Genomic DNA, 22,544 nt, shown 5'->3' on the forward strand with positions numbered 1-22,544 from the left:
TGATGATGGGTGTGGGTTTGAGCTGAAAGATGAGCAAGTTCTGTGTTGTTTTAACAAGTGTCAAGGAGCACTGGATAGATATTTTTCATGTTGTGTTTATTTTTTCATTTAAGTAGTTGAACTTTCTCCCTTAATGAGTGTGAGTTTGAGCTAACCTACAGTAGCATCGCATATACTTATGCCATAAACCCAAAACTCCAGCAAAAAGAATTCAACACTGTGAAATACACAAACTAGTGTTTTGGAAGTGTTGTTGTCACAGCAGCACAGACAGAAGTATATAAATGCTCACTATGGCATCAGCTACGTGCAAGGTATCCATGGGGTTCAACAATCACTTCACGCACAAGTATAAATCAGGCTTTACACAGCTGGGTTGTTTTAACCCAACGATTGGTTAATTATGGACAAACCAAATGTCGGGTTAATTCTTTTGCCAGTTGGGTTTGTCCATATTTGACATTATATCTGATTAATACAATGCAGCATACACTGCTAACAGTTTCTGTAAATTAAACAGTATTTAACTGCAATAATAACTGCATTTTATTGAGGGAGAGTTATGCAGTACGTTATTGTATTATTAAAGTTGCATTGTGAAACTTGAAAAATGTTCAAAACTGTAAAATGCATATCGAGGAAGGTAAACGGCATTGTAAATACAGTATTTCTACTGTAAACGATTTACAATAAGTTACTGTAGATTATACAGGAAATTGTTAACAGTGTATGAAGAGTGTACTTGTTGTCACCTGCTGGCATAACAATATAATCAATACAATCTTTAAATCAATGCAATCAGCAACATGCTGCTATTAAAAGGCCTTCAAGAAATTAGTAAATTCCAAAATAAAGTAGTCGACATTTCAAGTGGTTCAAACCCATTATCAAAGTTTTCCTAAATCTAAAGAACAACTCCCATTCTCGTCTTAGGGCAATTTTGAAAAATGTGTTTGGTCCACTTTAAATGTTGACAAGTGTAGGTTCAATGGAGTTTAAATTGCTTTATTGTTTTGCACTTGTTCATTATGACCACTTCCGGAAGTACTTGAAAACACAATTTTTTTCATTTATATTTATTTTTTTATTTTATTTTTTGCAGTTTTAAGGACAGTTTCAAATGCATCTAATCAGCCTCTCCCCTAAAGATCTTTATTATGGAACATGTTAAGAAAAACTGCACCAGAACAAGCAATTCATACATTGCTTTGTGGTACTTACAAGAACTCACGAGATGTATTTGAATGCCTGTTAAAAGTTTGAATTTACAATGTAAATTAGACACACCCAAAATAAAAACGTTAATTCAGAAGCTGCTGTGTGTATTTGATAAACCAATATTTGTAGGAACGTTTGGGGTGTGTTTGTGTACAGTATGAACAAAGTTAATTTATTGTTGAGTTATTGACTTTTTTTTTACTCATTCACTGACCATTAAAAAACCCATTATAAGCAAAATCTTGAGGCAACCCATAGTGATCTATTCTTTGGGATATTGTCATTGTTCTTGCAGCACTCTACACTACCTGACTAAAGTCTTGTCCCCTAACCAAGTTTTAGGAACAACAAATAATAACTTGACTTCTAGTTTATCATCCAGTATTAAAAGTGGTTTAAATGAAAGACAAATGCCTCTAGATTAAGCTTATTTTATCAAATAAAAAAATGTTCATGCCTTGATTTTAAATAATTTAATAAGCACAGTAATGTCTGAATTTACTTAGACTTAACAGAAATTATGAACAGTATAGAATATAAAGTCATGGTGCAGTGGAAAAAAAAATATATATATATATATATAAAAAAATATATATATATATATATATATATATATATATATATATATATATATATATATATATATATATATATATATATATATATATAAAATATAAATATATATATTGTGCATGCCTCATATGAGCTTGGACAACTGCATCCATACTTCCCTGCAATGACTCAAATAACTTATTAATAAAGTCATCTGGAATGGCAAAGACAGCATTTTTGCAGGACTCCCAGAGTTCATAAAGTTTCTTTGGATTCATCTTCATGCCTCCTCCTTCATTTTACCCCACACATGCTCAATAATGTTCATATCTGGTGACTGAGCTGGCCAATCGTGGAGCACCTTGACCTTCTTTGTTTTTAGGAACTTTGATAAGAAGCGCTATCAAATTGACCCTCTCCTGTGGTTTGTAATGTAATGGGCAGCACAAATGTCTTGATACATCAGGCTGTTGATGTTGCCATCAACTCTACAGATCTCTCGCTTGCCTCTATACTGAACCCCAAACCATATTTTTCCCATCACCAAACTTGACTGATTTATGTGAGAATTTAGAGCCCTTGCAGGTTCCAAAAGGTCTTCTGCAGTACTTGTGATGATTGGGATGCAGTTCAACTGATGATTTATTAAAAAAAAAACATTTAAATAATTAAATAAATTAACTACAGAAAATGCATAATTACAAAAATTAAGTTAACTTAATTACAATTAATTTACTTACAATATTAACATTATAATGATCTTTGAATGCTGAAAATTTTTCTATCCTTCATTAAAGCAAATATTGTTTGGCTCTTTAGAAAAACAGGTGCGCAAAAAAAAAAAAAAAAAAAAAAACAGACCAGGCTACTGTGACAGTACAAACAGGGCCAAATGACATCATCGTTCTCAAATAAAAACCAAAGCCAACATCCCGAACATTCTGTTCTCTCTTTCTGCATGCTCATGTATACCTACATGTAAATATAAGACCAGAAATACATCATGTGTGCAGCCTTATTGTTTGGATCTGTTGCTATGTATATCTTTCAAATAAATCCAGACGGTCTGAAAACAAAGATGACTAGTTCAACAAACACATTAGGTGTCACATTCGCTCACGCACAGATGTGTCTGTGTTGGTTTTGTGTATGTTGCTAGCACTCAATCACTTGTCACTTTTCTGGGTCTGACTTTTATGAGTGTCTTCAGGGCCTGGTGTCGTTACGCACTGTACACAAACTCACAGACACGCACCCCCTGCGGCTCCACGCTCTGGCTCACCGCCATTAATCACTCGCTCGCAGAATCCAGCAAAGGTCATGGCAGGTTCAGCGCTTCAAACTCCAGTTACTACAGAGATGGATCACTCGTGCGCAGAATGCCATATTAGTGTTCGTACGTGCACAAGGGGAAGCTGACGTGCATAAATAAAGAAAAAGCAAATAGGAAAATCTAGTGAATCCTAATTAATCCCACTGTGGCGAACCTGTGCGCTCTTGTCGTTTTAAACAAACACGTACAAGCTTTAAGATGACAAGCAATCAAAACTGACCCCATTTATTCATTTAATGCATGGATTTGGTCTTACTGTGGAGTAATATATCAATGCATGTCATTCTGAAAAACATAAGTTTATGTGTTTGGTGGATTTGATACTCTTTCGAAAGCAGCCTACTAAGGCATTCAAAGTACACATTTTATGTCGGTTCATGCATTCCATGGGAATGCAATTTATTACCTGACAACTGTCATTGCTTTGCTCAACCAGTTTAGCTACAGCAAATGTAAAAAATAATAATAATAAAATAAAGAAATAAATAAATAATAATATTAATAACTTTTTTCATGATATACACTAAACATTCAGTGAAAGATTATTCTATGTAACAAGAGTTCACTCAAAAACTAGTCAAGTGTACACAACCATTTGAAAACTAATATTTAATTTAAAGCATCAAAAAATACATTTATTTGCACTTTTATGCTTTCCACTATGCTTAAATCAACAGTTTACCCATTTGTCAACAGGTTGACTTAATTAACTAAAATATAACAAAATTTCAAGTGATCATTTATTTTTTAATCTTAAGAATAGGATTATTAGCCCCCATTTATTTTTTCCTCAATTTCTGTTTAACGGAGAGGATATTTTATTTATTTTTTTTCATTTATACAAAAATATTACAGCAAAAACCAATGGTTTAAAACCTGTAATTTTGATAAAAATAAAAATCAAGAAAGCAGAAAAAATGGAAAATATTTAATACAAAAAAATATATATATTTCCTAGTGTTGCTGATAATGCTAAAAACAGAATTCGAAAATCTTGTACATTTACTTTTTCTCAATTAATGGTTCCACAATTCATACATAAATGTCATGTTTCATTATAGGTGGATCATTTTTGGAAAATTATTCAGTGACATAATTTTGATGGTTTTTTGTCGCCACCCATTGGTTACACAATTTAATTGCGATAACATTCACCAGCATCAAGTTCTATTAAACAGTGATTTTAATCTTGACCATAAACATCAGTGTTTATACCTGAACTCTAAACATTTCTCCCAGTTCTTCTGTGAAAGTAATTGTTTGTAACTAACAGAAAAAGTGTAAAAACTGAATCTCTCTTGATCTAACGCAGATTTGAATGCAGCGATTCTAAGGATTAATAAACATATGCAAATCATTATCCTTGATTATTCATGTTGCACAGGTTTGAATTGAGATGATGATTTTTGAATGTTTAATTGGGCAGCTTCACCACTAAAGTGCAAAGCAAACAGTGACAGAAACATTTTTAATAGATAACCTAAAAAAGCATTTAGGTAGGTCTCACCACAACTTTTTCGATCATCATTATATTTTACAGAGAAGCTATTCAGCTATGCCAAGGTAAGTTTTTATTACATAGCTTTTAAGTGTCTTAGAACGTTTTGTTCAAATTACTTTTTTTTTTTTTTTTTTTTAGAGGAGAAAAATTAGTCAGTTGGTCAGAATAACACTGATCAGAAAATACTGATTTCTTTTGGATCTTTCTGTAATGAAAATAAAGCTGTTGTGTTATTATTATTTAATTATTATTTAATCAAGTATTATTATAAATTTGGAACAAATGCAAAAATCAGTGCAGAGAATAAAATTTGTGTTTTAACTTTGCTAATTTAAAACATGACCAGAACAGTGATGTATATTAAATTACATTTTACTTTTTAAAGTAATGTACATGAACAAGTGACAAGTGTCCAAATGCTTTTAGGAATCATGCTTTCACCTGTCCAAGACCTCATAGATTCAATCTGCTTTGTATTAAATTATCTGCATATGATTTCAGTTGAAGATGCAGGCAGGGTATAATTTTGTCTGGTCCGAGGGCAGTGCCAGTATAAATACAAAGACTCTCAGATAGACGCACATACAGAAAGAGCTCTGTGGAGCATGCACAAGAAATTACAAAAGATTCCATCTTTGTGACGCATATTGACAGAGATCTCAAGCACCTGATTATAATCACACTAACGCACTGTCTGCATCACAAACCCGGCAGCTGCATTTATTCCATTCCCACGCTCGGCAAGAGAGCAGAAACTGCATTGAGCAATGCACCGCTGTGCCCATGCAAAGTCTGCCAACGGCTGGGCATTTTAGTTTGAGGTCCGCCAGTCACTAAGGGTCAGACAATCCCCATAAGATCATTAGGAAATAATATGTGTGCTTAACCCATCTACAGCGTGCTTTAGCAGTAATATCATATCCATAACAATACCCAAAGAGAATTGCCAACTATCTGCTGCCATACTTACTGGAAGTGTGACCTTCAAATACTTTTTTAAAATAACATGACTTACTGTAAAAGACAGATCTAGAAGAAAAATACAAACAAAGATCATGGCCAGGTGGTGTGAGAATATGTTCCATAAAAGGATATTTAAGAGTTCAAACTTAGCTGATGATTCATTATAAAGCTTGTTTGGCATGTTGTCCTGGGAGAGAGCCCAGAGCTTATAAGATCCTCGAGCCCTGGGCTCCCTACAATAAGCAGGGCAAGAGGGGAGTTTGAGCTCAAGTAGATCTCAATGAACTCCCCTGACTTATTTCTGGCTAATAACAGATATAGGGACGGCTAAGGAGAGATATAGGACTTGCTAAAAGCTTGGCTATGATGTCAATTTGGCATGTTTAATTTACCTAGATTACTGGTTTAGAAGGGACTTTAGCCAGAGACATTATTGCAGTGAGGTAACAGTGCTAATCACTGGGCCACCATGTCACCCTTCTAGAAAGGAGAGGGAGTTGGAGTGGGATGGTGGGCAGATTCTTCAAGACAAAGATACTGAAATAAGAAACTCAGGTTATTTATAGTGGGTTAGGAATCATCTGATTGGTGAATTAATCATAAAATAATGCGGGACCAGCTGTGAACAATCATAAGCACCTCTCAAATTAGTTTATAAATAAACTCTTCACAAAATGTGTTAGTAGATCAAAATTTGGCCATAATCAATTGCAAAATTGATGATGAAAAGTGCAGTAGTTTGTAAATTAACGCATTAATTAATGCTGACAATAATTTCACTGCATGTTAACACATTTTTTAAAATTATTGTTTGTATTATTTTAAAGGTCCATTGTTCACAGGCTGTAAATATGCAAAGACAAACAATGGACAGGAGGGATGGGATGTTGAACAGTACAGATTGGAGATGGAATTTATCAGGAGTCTCAACCAATAATAACGTCTGGAATGGGCCTGGAACAAATACTTTGTTCACTCCAAACGTAAAGCACCACATCACTTGCTTTAGTGTACTCACAGGAGTGCCGTCTGATTGAAAAACAATAACTATAAAGTAACTGTAACTATGTTAATAATGTGAATAATTTAGGTGGTTGAATTTACTTCAAATGTAACTTACTCACGCAAATACTTCATTTTGCTTTTTGCAGAAAACCAGCATGATATAACACTTACGCTTCAGGCAATGGGCATTATGGCTTATCCATGAATGAACATTCAGAAGTTAAGCAAATATTTCCAATGCCCAGGTTAGTAGGGAGTAGTGAATACTGTAGGGACCCTGTAATTCTGAAGGTCTTTTCTATCTTGCTGATTATCTGAAAACAGTTTGTGCAAGGACAAGAACTGAGAACCACTGATGTAATGATCATTTAAATATCACTAAATGCCCTGGCAGTGGCAATTAGCTTTGGTTTTAGATTTTATTTGATTACATTAAGTTAAGATTTATGAAACATTTTAACTGTTAATAAGTAAAGGGAATGCTGCTATGAAAACACCTCTGTTGTTTGAAGCACTTTTTTCATATACCAGAATTGTTTAACTAAAACAATAATATTTAATGTTATTAATAATAATAATAATAATAATAATAATTCCTAACATTTATATAGAGCTTTTCTGAACACTCAAAGCAGAGCTTTACACATTTTAGGGGAATCTCCTCATCCACCACCAGTGCGCAGCATCCGCCTTGAAAACAAGATGGCAGCCATATTGCACCAGACTGTACACCAGGCACCAGCTGGTGGACAGAAGTGGGCAAAGTTAGCCAGGAAACCAGGTTAAACCCCTACTCTTTTTTTGAAGTACATCCTGGGATTTTTAACGACCACTGAGAGTTGAAACCTCGGTTTATCATCTCATTGGAAAGATGGAGCTCACTAAGATGTATAGAGTCCCCATCAATATAATGGGGCGTTGGGACCCACACGAACCGCAGGTTGTGCGCCCCCTGCTGGTCTCACTAATACGACTTTCGGCAACAACCTAGCTTTCCCATGTAGTCTCCCATCCAGGTACACTGAAAAAAATTATTCAAAGATGATTCCTTGGATTTACTAATTTTTTTTTACGTTAAGTGGCTGTAAATAATTTACTTGTGTTAAATTTAAACAAACAAATTAAGTTGAACATTACTCAATTTAATTTGTTTGTTTAAATTCAACACAAATAAATTGTTTGCAACAGTTCTGCACGCAACACTTTTTTCAGTGTACTGACCGGGCATAGATCTGCTTAGCTTCAGTAGGTTACCATGAGAGAGTTGCAAAGAGCTAGTTGACAGCAAAAGCTCATGATGCACTTCTTTTAAATTCATTGACGACTTTGCATACAAGAATCGATTTGTCTCAAAAAATCATGTGACTGATCACAATTTTTTTTTTCTATTTGCCCAGCTTTTTTTAACACATAATTAATGTTAATTAGCCTAATAATTTTGAATATGACTCATTCAAATCAAGATTTAAAGTCTAGACTCTGTTTATGATATTAGGTTTACTGTTTTAGTCAAAGTGTTACATAATGTGAAGCTGTTTGTGCACTGATGCCAGACTTGCTTGTTTGTTATGAAGGCCTTATCTTTTGGTCTTTTTCCATGAAGTTCCAAAATAAAAAGCCATAAATTACGTAAATTTCACTGAATTTTCTAAAAAAAAACAACTATGTTGTGTTTGTAATCAAATAAATGCAGCCTTGGAGTGCATTGTAAGCACAACATCTTTTTAGCTTACCACGTCATATCCATATGAGAAGACAGTAACACTTTAAAGCACCAATTGATGACTAGGTAACAATTGTTACTGTTAACTATTGCTTATTAGCTGCCTAATATTAAATGAATATTATAAAAGAATTTTAAGTTGTTCACCCAAAAATTTACCCATTAATCACTTAACACAAACCTGTTTGAGTTTCTTTCTTCTGTAAAACACAAATTTTTTTGCTTCAAAACTATTTTTTCCTCATATAAATGTCAATGGTTACATATTTCTAACAATTCTCAAAAAAATTTTTGTGTTAGACAGAAAAAAGTAACTTGGAGGTTTAAAAACAGTAAATATATATACATATTTATTTATTTATTTTTTTTTTTTTTTTTGGGGGGGGATCTCTTTTTAGTCATTAGCTTTTTATTAGTACTTATAAAAGTACATATTCCACGTGATCTTATTTTACAACCCAAATCCAACCTGATATCTAAACCTAACTATGGTAATAACTATGCATATGGAGCAAATTAAGAATATGATGTAAAATCATAGCTAATTGTTAATTAATAGTGAGAATTGTACCTTTCAAATAAAATCTGTTAGACAAAGAGACAGACAGAAAAAATACATAGAAAGACAGAACATTGTGGCCAAATATATTGAACAAAACTCAACAACTGACATTTGGTTGATTAAAATCATCTCGGCTGCTCAGGATGTCCCATACGTCTTGATAACAGAACTTATACCACAGCAGACTGCCTTGGGTTCAACCTCAAAGCTACAGCCACGTCCTGTTTTCCAATACTTTTTGGCTGTTTTAGACTCACTCAAGGGCAAAAGCACAAAAGAGGAGGAAGACCATGTTTGCAAACAATTCCAAGACGTCCAAAACAATCTTGTGACCCCTAGTCTAGACGACGAATCTGTTCCAGCTGCATGTTCAAAAGAACTAAACCTTGCCAAACCTTTGTGCCAAGGTCTGTTATACTGTAGCTGGCAATCAAATCAAAGGGAAATGCATAGTCTAACACATACTGTAGTGTCATTCAATGACCAAAAATAGTCTACGTACATGAAAATATGCTTTTGTCTACACGTACAGTAATTACATTTGTGCAGTAACATTTTGAAAAAAGAAAAGAAAATACATATGCTGTGGATTCTAGTGAATATTAGTTAAAGAAAACAAGTAAAAAAAGAAAGAAAGAAAAAGAAAGAAAGAAAGAAAAAGAAAGAAAGAAAAAGAAAGAAAGAAAAAGAAAGAAAGAAAGAAAGAAAGAAAGAAAGAAAGAAAGAAAGAAAGAAAGAAAGAACGAAAGAAAGAAAGAAAGAAAGAAAGAAAGAAAGAAAGAAAGAAAGAAAGAAAGAAAGAAAGAAAAAGAGAAAAAAGAAAGAAAGAAAGAAAGAAAGAAAGAAAGAAAGAAAGAAAGAAAGAAAGAAAGAAAGAAAGAAAGAAAGAAAGAAAGAAAGAAAGAAAGAAAGAAAGAAAGAAAGAAAGAAAAAGAAAAAGAAAGAAAGGCAGACAGACAATAGCTGAATAGCTCATAATAAGTCGAAAAGGAAAAGAAAAGAAAAGAAAAGAAAAGAAAAGAAAAGAAAAGAAGAAAAGAAAGAAGATTTAGCAGTCAATAGCAGCTTACAGGGCTGCAGGTAATTGGACTCAAAATACAGAAAAGAATGAGAAGCAGAAACCGGACAAAGGGCTGATGGAAAGACTTTCCTCAAAGTGTTGACAACAACAAACTGATCATATTCACATGAAGCGACAGAAATAGAGTCCGGCAGTGGCAGCAACGCACACAGGACATTACAAGATGTCACCTCACCCCTAAGGTGAACAACTGGAAACACAGAATCATCCCACAATGACCCTTCACTTCTCCAAGCTTTAGAAACACCTTCAAAAATAAAACATACAAAACATGATCTCTCTAATAGGCCAGTGTGTATTAATGAACACGTTTTTTTTTCCTTTAGAAAAGGAACTAAAGGCAGGGCATTGTGGGAAAGCACAGATAGGATAGGAACAAGGAAGGAAGGGCTTTGACTGCTTGGCACCGATCTGGACAAATATACACATCCCCGCAAGTGGAAACTCAAGCGGCGTGTGAAAGGAAAGCAGCTCTCATCTCCAAGAAACGAGTCTCCGTTTTGGAGGATGCTTAGGAAAGATATGAAGGAGGTCGAGGGCCAAAAGGAGACAGACACATTTCCGAGCAGGATCTCACACTCGTGACAATGCTTGACAAATGCGCATATTATCTCACAGGGCACTCGTTATAAAACAATAGCAGATGCTTGAAAAGTAAAAGCTTTACAAACAATTCCCCTGACCCAGTGAATCCAAAGAGTGTAGGGAGGAGATTAGAGAGGAAACACTCTGTGCAGCGGCGACCTGATAAGCTCTGCCATTAATTCTGTATTAAAATATAGCAAGGTGGCCCACTAAGACTGGGTGATATGACAGAAATCCTATATTACTATATAAATCATCTCATACCCTTATAATGATATATAAATTTAAATTTTCTGTGAATTCAATAAGTTAATACACTGTAAAAATGAATTGAAATGAATTGTGCTGTTCTCATTTTAAACTAGTTTGAACAAGCAGCAAAAAATGATGTCAAAAAAACTTTCATTCAACTTATTTTAATAAGCTCATCAGGCTCAGACTAATATTTTTAGCTATACAAAGTAAAATAATATTTTAAACATTATATATTTTAAAATAAAATGTTTATTTCTTTACTCTGCATGGATTGGAACATTTCTCTTATTGTAAAGTACACTCACTGACCACTTTATGAGGTATGTACCAGGTTGGACCCCATTTTGCCTTCAGAACTGCCTTATTTATTCTTACCATAGATTCAACAAGGTACTGGAAATATTCCTCAGAGAATTTGGTCCATACTGACATGACAGCATCACGTCTGTCAGCTGCACATGCATTTCCTGTTCCACCACATGCCAAAGGAGCTCCATTGGATTAGGATCTGGTGACTGTGGGGGCCATTTGAGTACAGAGAACTCATAGTCAAGTTCAAGAAACCAGTCTGAGATGATTTGCGCTTTATGACATGGTGCGTTATCCTGTTAGAAATATCCATCAGAAGATGGGTACACTGTGGAATAGAAATGGTCAGCAACAATACTCAGGTAGGCTGTGGCATTGATACGATGCTCAATTAGTTCTAATGGGCCCAAAGTGTGCCAAGAAAATATCCCCCACAACATTACACTCTTCTGCATACCTCGGTTATAACGAGTGGTTATTTTAGTCACTGTTGTATCAGCTCAAACCAGTCTGGCCATTCTCCTCTGACCTCTGGCATCAACAAGATATTTGCACCCACAGAACTGCCGCTCACTGAATATTTTCTCTTTTTCATAAACCTTTTCTCTGCATAGCCTAGCGATGGTTATGCATGAAAATCCCACAAGATCAGCAGTTTCTGAAATACTCAGACCAACCTGTCTGACACCAACAACCTCTTGGTTTGAACTGCAGCAGATCATCTTGACCTAATAAAGTGGTTATAAAGTAGTTGCAGTGAGAAAGGAGGGATTGGGAAAGGTCTACAAGTCGGAAAACACGTGCACTGTCAACACACTAATTTTTTATTAATGAAAAGAGAAACTATTCAAAAACTAAAGGACTTCAGGCCTAATATAAAATACTTCTAAAATGTAATCACTATACTTTTTAAGATGAAGCAACCCCACCCTGTAATTCTGCCTGTATCCACATGGTGGCGTGCAAGCTTGCGGTCATCCATATGAGGAAAAAGTTTTTTTTTTTTTTTTTACACAGGTAAGTTTCCATAAAGTTTGAGCAAACTGTTTTTGACATCAAGAAGATGGGTCAATTTTGATTGTGTAGCCTCGCCACGGTAACTTAGAGCAGCTTTTATTCTGGGTTAGAGATGTTGAACCCAAACTGAACCAATCAGCTGTAAGCAAAGTGACATGTATATCTGATGCAACAAAGCCATTACCATTCCTTGGGCATCTTTTTTGAGAGTCAGTTGTTTACACTACACTACACTTTTTTCAAGTTTTTTTTTTTTTAATCTTTTGTTGCCAATAAGTTATATGAATTAATACTATATTAAATTATATCAAATTAGAATTGTCAAATAATATTAATGAAAGGCTTCAAATTAAAGGCACATTTAAATATCTACATATAAATTTGCTTTTAATATTGGCTCTTTGAGTTTGCGAAGCTACAGTACTAAAATCAGTTGACTGATCTCTGATCTGCACTGATATATTTTCTTTAAGTTGCAATGTTCAGTAATGTTTATTTCTGTTTTGTAATTGCAAGAGTGTTTTGCTTACACAGCTCTACCACCTCAAACTTTGCTAGCTGAGCAGCTTACTAAATTCCAAAACACCTAACGTCCCTTTTGCAAAATGCCAGGTAGGCTAGGCTGCAAGACCAGCTTTCCAAGATATAGAGAGCAACCAAACTTACAGAGAAACAAAATTGCCATAGAAACCTTCCACCGCATCAACAAATGGCATTATTATTAATTTAATCTCCAAATATGCAAGATTATCTTAATGTCGGTGAGCACTGAAAGATGCTGCAGACTTTTATTTCAGTATGATGACATATTTCCAGCTGAAACAGAATATTTCAGATTTTAGTTGCATTATTGAAGTGCAGTACAGACATGTAAACACCGCAATAAAACTATTACCATCACGTAGGACTTTTCACCGCGTTTTGCGACAGGATAGTCCACACACACACACACGACTGTTTAACACTCTCTGCACCTACCGAGTTAGTGAAGACCATAGACACCTGCATCCTGAAAAAGTTTTTTTTTCTTGCATTCAGCATGTGGTAAGAACTGCCATTAAAACAACACTCTTCCAGCAGTTCATAGTTGCATCCAATATCTTGTTTGTCACAGGGGGCATGCATGAAATGATCCTGAATGAAAGTGAAAGTGCCAAACTGCTGTTAAAGTCCACAAATTAAAAATGAAACACCCAAAATTAAATGAAACTACAGAGGAAATGTGAATAGTGCAGTGAAGCAACGACATTAATCAAATTATGCGCTATAACATGTAAAGCGGAATTATGAAAGGAACATTCAAAAAGTAACTCATGTAAACACCTTAATCTTAATATTGTCTTAATTAGATTAAGGCAAGTAAATCGACTACTGGTGTCTATGTAAACAGTCTTAGATGTTCCGGTCTAAAATAGAGGTGTATTAAGGTGCATTGTTGGCAGGTAAATTAAAGAATTAAAATGTTACAAAAATGATTATTTTCTAAGCCGAATGGAGGAGGCTCATTCTTTATCCTCATGCTGCAAATGGCCTATTGAACAGTTTTCTCGATAGTGAAGCATTCAGTTTTCCACTAACAAAGTCCAACATGTAAATAGCAAATGCGCCAAGCCGTGACGCAACTGATTCGTAAAGGCAATGGGAGATGAGACTGATTGGTTTAGTGCACGATATGCTCATAACACACCCACAACTCATTAAGTGAACAAGCACAACTCTGTTAGACCATGTCAAGGATCATTTCGTTCTTCACAACTGATCCGAGACTTGTTGTCATAGCAACAGTTCTGGCAGCTCAACTCTGGTTATATATATTTTAATAATATTAATATTTTAATATATATTATTATTAAAACTTATGCAATCTGCACCCCCAAAATGAAAGTAGAAAGACTGCCACCTGGTGGTGCAAAAGAGAAATCTTATTGATATGAACTTTAAATCGCTTTAGTACAATTTGTATTTAATAGACATGCACAATATGTGACTTTTTTAAAAGCAATACTGCATTTATTCAGTCATAAAAACGTTGACAGTTAATATGATGGTGATTTGATGCTTTACAAAAGTTCTAACGCCTTTATCAATATAAAAATGCTTTTGTAAACAATCAGCTATTCTTTACACCAATTAAAAAACCGGCAACTAAAACACTATTATGGCCACTATAATAAAGAAAATCCACTCTAACCATTTAACTAAATAAATTGCTCTTGACACATGAAAAGGGCCAAGCATGCAGCCCACAACAAGGTGTAAAATTTTATGTAATTTAGCTCAAATGGATAATTGAATATTAATCAGATGATGTCATTACGCTGCTGTGCCATCAGCCAATCGTTGCATTGCTGATCATGTTTTCGAGGATCGATAGATCTGTCTTTCACAACACACGCAGCAATCTCAGTTCATCCAGACATTTTAATCTGATTCACAAACTTCTTTGAAGAACCAAATTACCTAGAGATCAGTTATCAAGATTAAAAAATCCATGATCTGCAAAATCACCTTAGATCATTTAAGCAAGCTACAGAACAGAACAGACCCCATTACACTTAATGCCTGTTTGTTTACTTGACAACTATGTTTTTGTGACTGAAAATGGATAAGTCTGAAAACGGGTTACATATAGGAAGTTTTTGAAAATGCCGCCATTGTCGCAACTGTGTAAACAACGAAAAAGGAAAGTCTTTAAAATCAATGACATAATGCGCATGCATATTCATGTTTATGCAGTTGTGGAATAAAGACAAGCGCAAACGAACACACAAATATGGCAGTACATGGTAGTGCTTTTGTTCAAGTGTTTGCGAATATTTTATCTGCAAAGTGTGGATTTACTTCAGACTCGTATCTTCCTTACATGTACTTATTACTAAGAACTAGCCTTGGCCATTTTTGCAGATGTATAAATGTGTAAAAAAAATTAAAAAAAAAAAAAATAAAATAAAAAAAAAAAAATATATATATATATATATATATATATATATATATATATATATATATATATATATATATATATATATATAGTCATGGTAACATGAAAGTTTACGTTTTTACTTGTCATGTAATAACAGCCTAAGACTAACAATGTGCACAAACAAATTAAACCTTGTATATTTTCATTCCATGCAAAATCCAACCTTCCTGTCGCCCTTCAGGTTTTTTTCATACAAAGATAAGTGAGAACATGCGAGGGCGCCTGATGTACTGAAACCAGGAGGCGAGATTCAAGTCTCATACCTGCAATAAATCACTCAGGTAACGTCTCATGTGTATCTGACGGATAATAGCTACAGGGATCAGAGCAGCAGTGTCTGTTTTCAGCTCTTACATGTGACTCTGACGGCTGTGGCAGGGATCCAGGACTCAGCACAGGAGATCCCGAGGGGCTGCAGAGCTCAGGGAAAGGGTTCGGAATAGCTGGCAAAGACGCCGGACGAACTTGCAACTCTTCTTCTTGAAGTCGCCTACAAGGGGTGACACAGAGAGCCAAGGGTAAAGGTTGTTCTTGTCATTTTCTACAACAGCACTAGGAAAGCATTCAAAAATACATACGATTGCTAGCACTTAAAGGGATAGTTGACACAAAAATTTAAATTTGCTCATTATTTACTCAGGCTGTTCAATTAATTGAAATTCAGTTTAATTTCTGACTTCCCGTGACCGCAAAAAAAACATTAATGGTGCAGTAGGTGATTGCTTTCAGAAAAATTTTTTTATTGTTGTTGTGATGGTTGAAAGTCATCATTCATTAAAGTTTTAAAAGTCCGAAAGAGATTGCATGCTGTTGAGTGTAGCCTCAGAGACGCACATATCCAACATTATCTTAAAGCGAGTGTTTTATTGGTCACTGAATGTGGCATTTAGCGATTATTCAAATTAACCCTTGTTTGTTATGTAATAAGCGAACATAAATAGTTGACAATAAAAAGAGTTAGGGGTGGGGTTACGTGAGCGCATTAAACGGCATTGGATGCAGTTCAGATTGCATTTGCACTAGGTCTGCATTTAGATCCCTCTTAGATCAGGGTTGCCTAATCCTATGGTGGCCGTGAGAGCTTAACGTGCTGCAATTTTAGGAAAACACACATTGAGTGTGCTTTCTTAAACTGCAGCATGTTAACCTTTCTCGGCCACCATATAATCTTGTTCCTGAAGTTCTACTTTCCTGCAAAGTTCAGCTGCAATCTTGATCACATCAAACGTCTATAATTACCAACTGCACCTTCAGATCCTTAATAGTTGTTTTAATTGCTTTTGATCAGGGTTGGAGCTGAACTCTGCAAGAACGTACATCTTTCATTTCTAGAAAGCCTAGTATGAGCTTGATTAGCTAGCCTAGGTGTGTCTGATTGGGGTAGGAACTAAACTTTGTAGGACACCGACCCTCCAGGGCCGAGTTTGGGCACACCTGCCTTAAGTGGTTCAAACCTAGGGCTGGGCAATAAAATCGGTATCTGCATTTAATGACCAAACACAATTGTCAAAACCAACAAAAAGTTTGGTATGAATTTTTGTATGAATGCTAGTTTTATTAAAATGTGGCTTCTGATTGAGCACCTTGGAAGCAATGCCAATAAGCTTAAGCCTGATATATCTGTGCCGAGTGATCCACGTGACCCACGGCGCATGCCTTGCACGTTGCCGTGCATTTGTACTTCTGAGTGCTATTTGTGTTCCTCTGCAATAACACTTTGATGGTGTTTGTTTTTTTCTGAATGCTACCTTAATGTAGAAGTAGCTCAAACTCTCTCATTTTGAGGTGGGAACCGGCAGACGTGCAACAACTTTAATCATAAGGTAAACACAAAAAACTTTCCAGCTGGACCTCATTTACGGGACTCGACACTTGTAAACATTCACTCCAATGATTTTGCGTGGCTCTCGGTCCCACCCACACTCGAAAGCGATACCAAAACAACCAATCAGAGCTTTCGATACACATCGTTGTGACATGTAGTAACATTTTTTGAGAGGTTTGCATCAGTGTCGGCCATGATGAGGGCTATGCGTCCACACACAGGCTGCGCCAGAGAATACACGTGCGCTTGATGCAGAAGTATGAATACTTTTAGCCTTTAGGATGCTTGACGCACACAAGGGAGCAATGCACACATGGTGTGCAAGCGGTCCAAATGTGACACGAGTGCATGGCAGTGGCTAGCAGCAGTAAAGAGATTGTAAAAATAACAAAAAGGATGCAAGGATGTTGCCAGAGTGGCTTTTTGGTTTCTTTTCTTGTGCATCCCAGCCACTAGCTCCCCATATGAAAGATTTTTTAGCATAGGAGTAATATAGTCATCCAACTGCACAATGTGTAATGTTGCAATGTGAACTCAAATAATGTTGGTTTTTTATTTTACTTGAAAACTTGTTTACAAAGTTTGAAATTCAGTGTATCATTATTATTGACACAAAGTTTGCTTTGATTGTTCAGTATTTACACGATACCACTGCACACACTTTGTAACATTTTATTTATCAAGTTTAAGAATGTCTTTAACACTTTTGTTTATTTTATTATAAAGAGATACATATTTTGTTTAAACATTTTTGGTTTTGACTATCAAAACTATAAAAAAAAATTTGGATTATTAAAGACAATACTATAATTATAGATACAAAATGATATGATTATAGCATTTTTTTTTTTCAATATTGCCCAGCCCTATTCCAAACCTTCATGAGTTTGGTTATTCTGGTTAACACAAAAGATGATATTTAAAAAAAAAAAAAAAAAAAAAAAAAAAAACTTTAACTACCATAGAGGAAAAACCAAATACTATCGCAGTCAGTGGTTAAAAGTTTGCCTTTTTCAAAATTTACTCTTTCGTGTTCAAAAAAAAAAAAAAAAAAAAAAGATTGGAACAAGTAAAGGGTGAGTAAATCATGACAGAATGTCCATTTTTGGGTGAACTATACCTTTAATAAGCACGAAGTGCTAACATATCTAACCAAATCACCCCAGTCTCGACTCACCTCCAGTAGTTCATTAACAATGCAGTATTCCCGATATCACCTCTGTTTTAATCAATATGAAACCGAGCAGGAAATTAAAGCCATGAGTGCAGTAAAGCGATAGGCTAATGAAAAATAAATCAGAAGAATCCTAATGAAATTCTCACCGCTGCATTATAGATTCTACTACAGAATATATGAATGAAAGCGAGAGATTTGAAACCCACTTAGCCAACCGAGAATCGGTTCATGAACTCTGGCGGTGTTCGGCAGAGTTCAGCAGACAGACACATAGACTGCAGATGCTAAACTCGTCTTCGGTTCTTTGATCTACATCAATAAGACTGGGAATAATACATGACTGCCTCGCCGCAGTTGGAGCGACCATAATAACTGAGGGAATAACTGAGGGAATTTTTAAAATCCGAACCGTAGCAGGGGGTGGGCCGTTCAGGGTTCATGGCCGAGTCAGAACGAAAGAAGACTGTGTGTCTGTGTGAGTGTGTGCGGAGAGGGAAACCTCTGCGTGAACCCATCTCGGTGTGTGTATGCGTGTGAAACTACACCCTGCTGTCATGGAGATCAGAGAAGAGTGGATGAAAGACAGAGAACGACACAGAAGCCCTGCAGAAAGGTGAGGTGTAAAAGAGCTGATTAGAACAATTTTGAGAGGATTTTGGAGAGAGGAAAGACTATGGCTATGAACAGAAAAGTAGCTCACATACATACTGCAAAATTAATGGGGACTTAATGGAATACGCATGTAAAAGTGCTAATCAATGAATAACTCTTTAAAAAGTAGTAATGATGAATTTTAGAATAATTAAGAACATACTAACAGATATTTATATAAAATATAGACAAGTGTAGATTAAATTGCACGAAGTTTAATTCACACAATGACAAGATGGGTAATTTTTAGTATTCGTTATGAGTGTTGGAAAAGTAGGGTTTTTAAAACATATATATACATATATATATATATATATATATATATATATATATATATATATATATATATATATATATATATATATATATATATATATATATATACATATACAGCTAAAGTCAGAACTGATAGCCCCCCTTTAAATTTTTTTATTCTTTTTTAAATATTTCCTAAATGATGTTTAACAGAGCAAGGAATTTTTTACAGTATGTCTGATAATATTTTTTCTTCCAGAGAAAGTCATATTTGTTTTATTTCGGCTAAAATAAAAGCAGATTTAAATTTAATTTAATCTAAATTTAATTTTCAAAATTATTAGCCCCTTTAAGTTAACTTTTTTTTCCAATAATCTACAAAACAAACCGTCGATATACAATGACTTACCTAATTACCCTAACCTGTCTAGTTAACCTAATTACCTAGTTAAGTCTTTAAATGTCACTTTAAGCTGTATAGAAGTGTAATAAAAAATATCTAGTCAAATATTATTTACTGTCATCATGGCAAAGATAAAATAAATCAGTTATTAGAAATGAGTTATTAAAACTAATGTGTTGAAAAAATCGTTCTCTCTCCGTTAAATAAAACTTAGAGAAAAATTAACAGGGGGCCTAATAATTTAGGGGGATAATAAGTCAAAATTATTAGCCCCCCGTTTATTTTTTCCCCAATTTCTGTTTAAGAAAGAGAAGATTTTTTTTCAACTTATTTCTGAACATAATAGTTTTAATAACTCATTTCTAATAACCGATTTATTTTATCCTAGTCATGATGATGACTGCAAATAATATTTTACTAGATATTTTTCAAGACACTTTTATACAGCTTAAAGCAGGGATCACCAAACTTGTTCCTGGAGGGCCGGTGTCCAGCAGATTTTACCTCCAACCCTAATGAAACACACCTGAACAAGATAATCAAGGTCTAAAGCTGCAGTCACACTGGGCTTTTCCTCCCATAGACTTCCATTCATACGCACAAGAACGCGTCAGACCGGAAACGCAGGGACATGCGTTAAGTTTCGCAGGTTGCTGCGGTGCAAAGTTCAAGCTTGGTGAACTCTGACCTGCGAAATCACATCACTTGACTACGTGAGACCAATCGAGGATCAAAACACGACCTCTCTGGACAGAAATTTAAAACATGGAGCAATCGCTCGCTTTTTTAAATGCCTAATAAGCTTGTTTAATCCCGCACCTTTTTGCATCGCTGTACGACAGAATTTTGCACAAATAAACTCTAGTGTGACTGCAGCGTTACTAGGTATACTTGAAACATCCAGGCAGGTGTGATGAGGCAAGTTGGAGCTAAACCCAGCAGGGACACCGGCTCTCCAGGACCGAGGTTGGTGACCCCTGGCTAAAAGTGATGTTTAAAGGCTAAACTAGGTTAATTAGGGTAACTAGGCAGATTAGAGTAATTAGGCAAGTTATTGTATAATGATGGTTTGTTCTGCAGATAGTCGGGGAAAAAAATAGCTTAAAGGGGCTAATAATTTTGACCTTGAAATGGTTCATAAAAAATTAAAAACTACTTTTATTCTAGCCAAATTAAAACAAAAAAAAGACTTTGTTCATAGGAAAAAATATTATCAGACATACTGTGAAAATTTCCTTGCTCTGTTTAACATCATTTAGAAAATATTTTTTAAAAAGAAAAAAAAAATCAAAGAGGGGGCAAATAATTCTGACTTTAACTGTATAAGGAATCAACCTTTGTTGATTTGTACCACATGGATCATAACCCACAGTTCGGAACGCACGTGACCTGCAGATAAAAAACTTTTTTGAACTCGTAGGTTAATCTAATATTTATAACAATCGCCTCCCGTGTCATTCAAATCACATGTATGTAAGCATTTTGACTTACCTGTAAAATATAATTATGACAAGTTGTGGTGGGACCTTCCTAAATGCTTACTTAGGTAATTAATTAAAGGTGTTTGCCTAGCCTACATTTTTTTGTGTGAATAGTTGAATCATTCACTGAAAATAAGTAGGATATGCTGTACGCGTTTTCTATATTTAGCATTATCAGCAACAGTAACAAAGAGACATTTTTTTGTATTGAATATTTTCCTTTTTTCAGCTGGTTCATTCATGATTTGTATTTTTATTAAAATGACAGCTTCAAAGTTCTGTTTGTTAAAACCAATGTTTTTTGCAGTAATATCTTTAAAAAAATGGAAAGCAAATGACATTTGTCTCCTCTCATTTTTGCTAATTCGAAAAAGTCTAATACGTGACTCAAAAACCGTAGAGTGATCCGAACCGCGAGATTTGTGACACCATTATTTATATTTATTTATTTTTATTATTATTATTATTAAAGAACTCAGAAATACCAAGTAGTACAAATTGTTTTAGTACTAATAATAAAAATAAAAATTTTGTTGACAACAACATATGATTTCTGCATGACCATGTGACTAAAAGTTTATCATATATTTTTTAAATGTAGGATTTTGTTTTTTTTTACTTTAGTTCTTCCCAAAAAGCTTAGCAAAATTTACTTTACATTTACTTTACAAATCTGCATGGTCAAGACACACAAATACACATTTCTATGAGTGCATACAGTATGCATTACCTGACAGCATGAATGTGCATTGGCTGAGATCGCCGAAGCCTTTGGGCAGGAGAGTGAGGGGCAGTCACTTTATGACTAGGGGCCCGTGGCAGTGGAGCCACTCTGTTGCCATGAAGACCACTGCTATCAGTGCTGTGCAAGAGGGGTGCGGAGTCTGAATGCTGGATCTCACAGGTTGCATAGATGCTCTCGTAGGATGAAAGAGAGGCCATGTCATTCACCAGAGCCTCCAGATCTACATCATCCTCTGCAAATAAAAAAAAAAAAAACACAGTTTGAGTAGAAGTCTTACGTTAGTCACAAGAATCTATCAGCAGAAGCCACAAAACTAACAATAGCAGGGCTTGACATTTACCTTTTTTTTTTTTAATCACCAGCCACTGTGACTAGCAGATTACTAGCCACATGCCATTATTACTAGCCACAATTTTGTTGTTGGGAGAATTTATTTTATATGCATGAAGATGATTTTAAAATGCAAAAATTTCTTGATTCAAATTGTGTTTCAAGTTCACATGCCTACTCATTCTTTCAATTTTTGTGTGTGTATGAGCTTGCTATGTGCAGGAGCAAATGGACTGTAGTTTCGTAGTGTTGCATTGCTATTAGTTTTTACTTTACATGACTTTTCAGGGCTCAAAATGAAGGATTTACCAAATTCATGTCTGACCACACCAAACATTAATAAATAATTATTTCTTGGCCACAATTAAAAAAAAAAATGTGTCAAAACAAGCAAAATATAGCTGTATGCGTGCACTTTTTATTTAACAAAACATTTCTTTAAAACACTAAACAATTGTTTAGTCAAAGATCGTTTAAAGCGAAAGAAACTTGCTGCTTACAAAAGAATATATTTTTTAAAAAATCTGGAGCTCTTGAAAGCAGCAGAACTGTGGGTGCATGAGCATAGCTTTTTGTCCATGTCTATCCAGAGA

At 34.9% G+C, this 22,544-nt stretch overlaps 1 protein-coding gene across 7 annotated transcripts in view; it reads right to left on the reverse strand.

Annotated features, from left to right (window-relative positions):
• The window catches only part of grb10a (growth factor receptor-bound protein 10a), a 117,559-nt gene that overhangs the window by 48,023 nt on the left and 46,992 nt on the right, over positions 1-22,544 (reverse strand). For all 7 annotated transcript variants that reach the window (XR_012394551.1, XR_012394552.1, XR_012394549.1 and 4 more), the window contains 2 exons: positions 21,607-21,853; positions 15,439-15,574 (listed from right to left, as the gene is read on the reverse strand). Coding sequence is in view for 3 of the 7 variants with exons in the window: in NM_001004287.2 (NP_001004287.1) it covers positions 15,439-15,574; positions 21,607-21,853 (383 nt within the window). In the remaining 4 variants the exon portion in view is untranslated. The remainder of the gene's footprint in view (positions 1-15,438; positions 15,575-21,606; positions 21,854-22,544) is intronic.

The sequence above is a fragment of the Danio rerio genome, chromosome 19, assembly GCF_049306965.1.
Source record: "Danio rerio strain Tuebingen ecotype United States chromosome 19, GRCz12tu, whole genome shotgun sequence".
Lineage (NCBI taxonomy): Eukaryota > Metazoa > Chordata > Actinopteri > Cypriniformes > Danionidae > Danio > Danio rerio.